The following is a 7,889-nucleotide window of genomic DNA, read 5'->3' on the forward strand; positions in this document are numbered from 1 at the left end:
TTCTAGGTTATTTATTACATAGTGTTGTAGTTCCTACATGTGTTCTAAGTTATTAATGTTAAAACATTAAACTATGCAAATGTGGAACGCCCACTCTTGTAGTAGTCTTATGTCGGTTTATAAACTCTAACAATTACATTATGTAAGCGTTGTTTGTTTGTTTGTTTATGCATGACATTCTCATTACGTGCATTAATACTCTAAAACTCTTTATATAAACCTTCTAGCGTACTATTTATTCTGTACAGGCTTAGGTTATCACGTAAGCTTTACCTTCTACAACCTATGTTCAAGTTATTATGTAGTTGTATAATTCCTAGTTATAAGTCATCATTATAAGCCTAGACAGCAACGTACTAGTAGGAACTAAGTAGATCAGATCTGATTTCTTCTCTAACCGATTAAAGGCGAAATTAACGCTAAAGTTACCGTTAATAGACCGCAGAGCTGCATTAGCTGTAACGTAAGTCGTGGCGTAACCGGGCTAATGGCGTAACCGGGCTACCTACTCACCCCACCAAATCGAAGGTCACGTAACTAGATTTAAAACCCTAATAACTTTTATAATAGTGATTATAAACCTTAATCCTCTTAGACTATTATTCTTTATATGCTAATCTAATATGCATAAAAACGCTAGTAGTGCTAGATTTGTTTTCTAAGAGATATTAAGGTTTAAACTTTTACCATACAAAATATTAGTATAGCAAAACTTAAACTATAAATAACTCTTTAATAAGGCTAGCTTACGTTCTTCTAAATTTAACTATAGTATATTAGTATATAAAGAGTAATAGTCTATAAGGAATAAGTTCTAATAATTTTATTAATAGAGTTATTTAAGTTTAAAGTTTGTAGATTTAAGTACCTTCATATATAAATTCTGCTGCAAAGGTACATAGCCCGGTTACGCCATTAGCCCAGTTACGCCACGACTTACGTTATCGATCGATGCTGCCAAAAACTGGTTAGTAAGTAGTAAACTACTATAGGTGCCTATTACATGATGCTTTCTGTCCATAGAGATAAAGAACCTTGCTTAGAGAGTGGGTCCTATAACTTCTTGTTATAAGTAATCTTAAACTCAAGCTATCACCTTATTCTAAGGGTCTAGTCGGCTTTAAAGCACGGCCTCATCTTAGATGTTAGACAGACAGCATGAGTAGGTGGTGAAGTACAGACATCGTTAAAACATAGCTTCTAGGGTTTGTTTCACTGCCATTAGAGTGTAGACTTCACCATAGCAGAACAGGAAGATAAATATCAAACTTCACAATCTCTATAAGTTCATATTCCCTATGGCTGTGGAGTAACAAACGTGGTTAGACAACTAACTTGCGCTAGTTGAAGTTGTGACTGGATTTTCTCTTTAGTCTAGATATATTATTTTAAAAGGCATAGCAAAGACGGAGAAAAAGGAAAAGTCGGAAACTCTCGTCCTAGACCTGTCGATGACCTCTCTCCTTAGTCACTAGTGTCTCAATCTGCCCCTCGACCCAAATTTTCCGACTTTCCATCTTGGTCGTATTTACTCGCAGCACTACAAAGTTTCTGGCGAGAACTGGAGCACGGTATAGTGTGAGTGTTTTGGGTTTAGCGGGACAGTTGCATCGGGAGTTGGATCAGCGGTGAATAAGAACATATAACTTTAAATTGACGACAACTATTGAGCGGGAAGTAGAATCTCTATGATTGATGCAGGCTTCGCTACTGTGAGAAGGCTTCTCCGTCTACAAGGAGGATCCTAGAGCATGGGTGCAATCTGCATCTTCTTCCTCATAAGAGTTTTTGATAATTTTGATAATTTGGGTGGCAATTCTAATATTAACCGTAATTTATACCATCTCACTTGAGAGATCTTCAAAAGCTCGTACGACATATTTTGTGCCTAATACCGAGACTATATTACCTTCTTTCCACTCCTCCTCACCCTCAAACTCGGAAATGCCAACTTCAGCAAAGGAAGGCACTCCTTCTACCTGGCCAACAGCATATATCACATTCCACTGTGCATTCTCATCTAAACTTTCACTCCGCACCGAAAATGAAAGATCGTCCTTTTGTCGTAACGCCATGAATGACCCTGCTACTCGTCCTAAAAATGTGCCACCATGGGAACTGTCCTCGACAGTCTGAATAATCCAAGCACGTTTCGGTCCAGGCACTAGATCTAGCTTTCGCCACACCTCTTCATAATCCGTGACAGCATCATTCTTGTGCGCGCAAGGCATGGAGCCAGTCTCGAGATCATCGCCGTTTGGAAGCGGCGAGAATATGCCTTCGTCTGGGTCCGATGGACCGAGGGAGTCTATTGCTTTGATCCAGCGGCATTTTACTATAAACGTGTTAGGGAATCACTAGGCAATAAGAAACTGCAGGGAACTTGCGAGGATTCTTGCTTAAAATTTGTCGCTCGCCCGCCATTGCCCAGTCGATGGATTGGTCTGCTTTGTTCACGCGGAGATCCATGAAATAGCCACCAACGTTCATGACGAGGGTATTGGTGAGCTCTTCGGGTTCATCTGGCACCCATCGAAGACTAATGCGCGTCGAAAGTCTAGCAGCCATGGTAATAGGAAGATATATGATAAATTTGATTGATGCCGAATGAGACAACCTGGCGGAATATCTGCACGATTTCAACCTGGCAAGAAGGGACAATGGAAGAGGAGGGGATGGGATCTGTCTTGTACTCGCGTGGAATGTTTGAACATCACGCACCCCACAATCTACCCCCGATCTCTTACAGCTTCCGAAAGCAGTTAGAATCACGCTTTGTTGTCGTATCATCCATCCTGAACTATGGAGAACTTCAAAGCGGTTTAGCGCGACCCATAAGCTACCCCTCTCTTACCGCTTCTGAAAGCGGTTAGAATTCCACCCCGTTTAGATCTTGATATGTAGCGGGATACATTAGAGAAAGGTACATCGACGCTACAACCTATCCTATCCTATCCTTAATGTTCGTTGTTCTTGTTTTATTTACAGGCTTCTTGCACTAAGCTATAAGCCATCTAAATTCTGCTAGTATTAACGTAGGTCGTGGCCATACCGGGACCATGGCCATACCGGGATTGTGGGGTAGCGACCCCATCAAAAGTATAAGGAGCAGCTTTAAGAAAAATCAACTTCAACCAACTCATTAATTACTATATTAATATGGTGCGTAAGCGTAGCTTAAAGACTCAAGAACGTGATAAACTTATACTTAAAGCTATAGCTAGAGTTAAATCTGGTTTATATAAATCAGCAAATGATGCTGCAAAGGCCTTACAACTTAGGCTAGATACAGTCGTCAACTATATTAAAGGGCGACGCACCTTACATAAACACGCACACTTAAAGCATCAATTACTATCTCAAACTTAAGAAAAAACACTTTTAAAGTGGATAAAAGAGCTTACAAATAGTAGTTATACTCCTAGCCATTAACGTAAGTCATGGCGTAACCGGCACAATGGCGTAACCGGCATAATGTCACTTTACACTGAACTTTGTATAGAAAGGTACTTACTTCTAATGATTTTTTAAATGATCATAACTTTTGCACTTTTGACTGTACAGCTTAGCTATTTTGTATGGTAATAGTACGCATATTGTTCTATTATGTATAGAAGCTATAAAATATTCACGACCTTATTAAAAAAGTTGATTTTTTTTGGTGAGGGAACAACACATGATTATGCCGGTTACGCCATTGTGCCGGTTACGCCATGACTTACGTTAGATATTACAGGAGGTTGCAGATGAAGTCCAGTTAAATAAGTGTTGCGCGTTTTTCAGCCTCAACAACAACACCTACAACAACAACAACAACAAGAACCTCAAACTTAACAACCTTAAATACCTAAGTTACCTCTTAGGCAAGATTAGGTTCTACAATTTATTCAAAGGCATCCTAACTTACATGTTAAGTTAGGACGTAGAGTTAAGGCATAGAGGATGAATAGGGTAACAAAAGAGGTGTTAAAGGGGTAGTTTAACATGTATAAAAGCCTTATAATAGAGCTAAAAATCGAAAACTATAACACTTACAATATAGATGAGACTAGATTTTTAATTAGAACTATATAATCTATACGAATTATAGTCGACTCTACACTTTATATGCGTTTTTAGGCTTATCCTAGCTAATAGGAATAAGTGTTTGCTATTAAATGCATCTATATAGACAGAATAGCTATTAAATCTCTTATTATCTTTAAAGGATAGAATATACTATAAAGCTAGATTCTAAAGGAAGTTATACAAAAATGGCACTTCTCTATAAACACAAAAGGGTAGACAAGCAATCTTTATAGATTAGAGTAGTTAAAACGTGTTTTTAAGCCCTTTACAAGAGTGAAAGCAACACTTCTAAATAGAAAACTACAATAAAGGCTCCCTATTTATAATAGCTATAATAGCTATACAAGTAGAAGCTTTATATTACACTACATTCAAAATTGAATATCGCTCCTTATAATACCTCCTTATACATCCTATGTGCTATAACTACTTAATATTTCGATTTTTAGGCCCTTAAAGCAACACCTTACAACTGCCCTCTTATACCTAAATAAGGTGCAACTCCTATAACGTAAGTCGTGGCGTAACGGGACGGATGGCGTAACGGGACGCTTTCCTAGAGCTATAACGTAGGTCATGGCCTAAGTGCTGCCATGGTCTAAGTGACAATTTTAGATACCCTACTAAAATCTAGGACTAAACTACCTACCTACTAATTTAGAAAATTGAAAATAAGTTAATAATTACAATGCTAATTCATCTAAATCGCTGTCATATAGCTCTTCTTCACTCTCTTCATCTATTTCCTCAGTTATAGCCTCGTTTATAGGTTGTGGTGTTGTTCTAGGCCTCTGTGAAGCTGCGGCTGTTGCTGTTGCTGCCTCTGCTTCTATAACTTGCGACCGGAGTTCTTCTGTAGAAATGTGGAATTGACCCTTCAAAACTGCTCTTTTACCCTTATTCTGTGTTCTTCGCTTTTGGATAATTGAACGTAAGTTATTACACTCTCTCTTTTAAAGGATATTGCGTGTATTAAGGCGTTCTGACTCATCTGCTAACTTATGAATATATCGCTTTGTAGGAGTATTCAAAACACCCTGACTTATTGTAGAAGAGAGTATAGAATTCGCTTTTTGGAGTGTATTAAAATCAGGTGGACTGCTGTTTAAGAATACCTTCTCAAAAATGTCATGCTCTGTAGGAGTATGTAGCCGTTCTAATACTACGACGTCTGTAGTAGGAAGCGTAGCTGCTCGAATGACTGTCTGCGGCTGGAATGGCTGTAGCCCACTCCCTCTCCAAGCAGAAGTTATATTTGAAGTCGAAAATCCAGCTTCTCTTGCTTTAATATATGCCTCCATCCATTCTAACTTATGTATGCGTAGGAGTTGTGCCTCATTAAGGTGCGAAAGAGCTGTTGTAAGGTGTTGCTTTAAAGGTCCAAAAATTGCAACATCAAGTGGCTGTAGAACATGAGATGTATGAGGAGGTAGAATAAGGAGCGATATTCGATTCTGTATGCAGTGTGATATAAAGCTTCTACTTATATGGCTATCATGGCCATTGCAAATTAGGAGCCGTTGCTGTAGTCGTCCATTTTGTGTTGCTTTTGCTCTTGTAGAAGGCTCAAAAACGCGTTTTAGCCACTCTAATCTATGAAGATTACTTGTCCATCCCTTTGTATTTACAGAGAAGTGCCATTTTTGTATAACCTCCTTTGGAATCCAGCTCTGTAGTATGTTCTGTCCTTTAAAAATAATAAGGGGGTCGATAGCTGTTCTGTCTATGCAAATGCATTCAACAGCAGACACCCATTCCTGTCGGCTAGGATGAGCTTGAAATCGCGTACGGAGTGTAGAATCGACTATAATTCGTGTAGATTGCATAGTTCCAATTGAAAATCCAGTTTCATCCATATTATAAGTGTTGTAGTTTTCGATTTTTAGCTCTGTTATAAGGCTCTTGTACGCGTCAAACCACCCCCTTAACACCTGCTTTGTGACCCCATTCATCCTTTGTGCCTCAACTCTACGTCCTAACTTAACACGTAAGTTAGGATGCCTTTGAATGAATCGTGGAACCCACTCTTGCCCAAGAGGTAAGTTAGGTATTTGAGGTTGAGGTTGTTGAGGTTGTTGAGGTTGTTGAGGTTGTTGTGTTTGTTGTTGCTGTTGTTGTAGTTGAGGCTGAAAAACGCGACACTTATTTGACTGGACTTCATCTGCAACCTCTCGTAATATCCGATGGCTAGGAGCGTAGCCGCTTGTAGTAAGCTCCTTAATCCACTTTAAGAGCGTTTGCTCTTGATTTTTTGACAGGAGCTGTTGTTGTTGTCGCGCCTCACGTCGCGTAGAGCCACCTCTTAGACGCTTAAGGACAGTATTAGGGTGTAGGCCTAGAGCAATTGCTGCAGCATTTGCTGATTTAAATTTTCCTAACCTAACTCCTTCAATTGCCTTAGAAACACGTAAATCAAGCTCTTGAGCCTTAATATTCTTACGTTTTACCATTTTTAACTATATAGTAGAAGTAGTAACTACTAGTCGGCTGGTTTGATGGGGTCACTACTACCACTACCCCGCTAAATTGTCACTTAGACCATGGCAGCACTTAGGCCATGACCTACGTTACCCCACTAAAGTAAGTGTAGTTATTTACTACACCCTATTAACCACCTAAAATCAATTATAGTGCGTCAAAAAAGTCAAAAATCAAAGGAATTAGAAGCTTTATTAGCTAAAGCTATCCTAGGCATCTAAAATAAGAAGTATAAGTCGTTATATAAGGCTGCTAAGGCCTTAGGGTTAAGCTGCAATACTATTAGTAAGCGCGTTAGCTAACAACAGCCTTCAAGGCAAGAAGCGCGTTAAAAACAGCAACTATTATCTAAAAATCAAGAGCGTACCTTATTAAAATGGATAAAGGAGCTTACAAATAGTGGCTACGCACCTAGCCATCGAATCCTACAAGAGGTTGCAGATGAAGTCTAGTTAAATAAGTGTTGTGTTTTTTAGCCTCAACAACAACACATATAACAACACCTACAACAACAACCTTAAACTCAACAACTACAACTACAAATACCTCCTAAGCTACCTCTTAGGCAAGATTAGGTTCCGCGATTCATTTAAAGGCATCCTAACTTACATGTTAAGTTAGGACATAGAGTTGAGGCACAGTGGATAAATAGAGTGACAAAAGAGGTGTTAAAGGGGTGGTTTAACGTATACAAAAGCCTTATAACAGAGCTAAAAATCGAAAACTATAACACCTACAATATAGATAAGACTAGATTTTCAATTAGAACTATGCAATCTATACGAATTATAGTCGACTCTACACTCTATACGCAATTTTAGGCTTATCCTAGCTAATAGGAATAGGTGTCTGCTGTTAAATGCATCTATATAGACAGAACAGCTATTAAACCCCTTATTATCTTCAAAGGACAGAATATACTACAAAGCTAGATTCTAAAGGAGGTTATACAAAAATGGCACTTCTCTGCAAATACAAAAGGATAGACAAGCAATCTTTATAGATTAGAGTAGTTAAAACGCGTTTTTGAGCCCTCTACAAGAGCAAAAGCAACACAAAACGGACGACTAACGTAGGTCATGGCCATACCGGGACTATGGCCATACCGGGAATCCGGCAACCACCACCAAATAGAGGGTCACGTGACTAAAATGAAAACCTTAATAACTTTTTAATTAGTAGATGTATAGCCTAGTCCTCTTATATTAACGATATTTATATAGTTATCTAATATATATGAAAACGTTAGTAGTACTAGTTATGTTTTATAAGAGATATTAAGGTTTAAACTTTTACTATACAAAATATTTATATAGCAAAACTTAAACTATAAATAACTCCTT

At 38.4% G+C, this 7,889-nt stretch overlaps 2 protein-coding genes across 2 annotated transcripts; both read right to left on the reverse strand.

The window, feature by feature from the left end:
• Positions 1-1,794: 1,794 nt before the first annotated feature.
• VE01_10695 (uncharacterized protein) lies at positions 1,795-2,773 on the reverse strand. The gene is made up of 2 exons (XM_059464172.1): positions 2,388-2,773; positions 1,795-2,335 (listed from the first exon to the last, which is right to left on the reverse strand). The coding sequence occupies exons 1-2, from the start codon at positions 2,566-2,568 to the stop codon at positions 1,836-1,838; spliced, it is 681 nt and encodes a 226-aa protein (XP_059319219.1). The 5' UTR covers positions 2,569-2,773; the 3' UTR covers positions 1,795-1,835.
• Positions 2,774-4,786: 2,013 nt separating this feature from the next.
• Positions 4,787-6,341, reverse strand: VE01_10853 (uncharacterized protein). The gene is made up of 2 exons (XM_059464301.1): positions 6,094-6,341; positions 4,787-6,043 (listed from the first exon to the last, which is right to left on the reverse strand). Exons 1-2 carry the CDS (start codon positions 6,227-6,229, stop codon positions 5,022-5,024), a joined length of 1,158 nt encoding a protein of 385 aa, XP_059320284.1. The 5' UTR covers positions 6,230-6,341; the 3' UTR covers positions 4,787-5,021.
• Positions 6,342-7,889: the final 1,548 nt, after the last annotated feature.

Source organism: Pseudogymnoascus verrucosus (assembly GCF_001662655.1).
Source record: "Pseudogymnoascus verrucosus strain UAMH 10579 unplaced genomic scaffold scaffold_106, whole genome shotgun sequence".
Lineage (NCBI taxonomy): Eukaryota > Fungi > Ascomycota > Leotiomycetes > Thelebolales > Thelebolaceae > Pseudogymnoascus > Pseudogymnoascus verrucosus.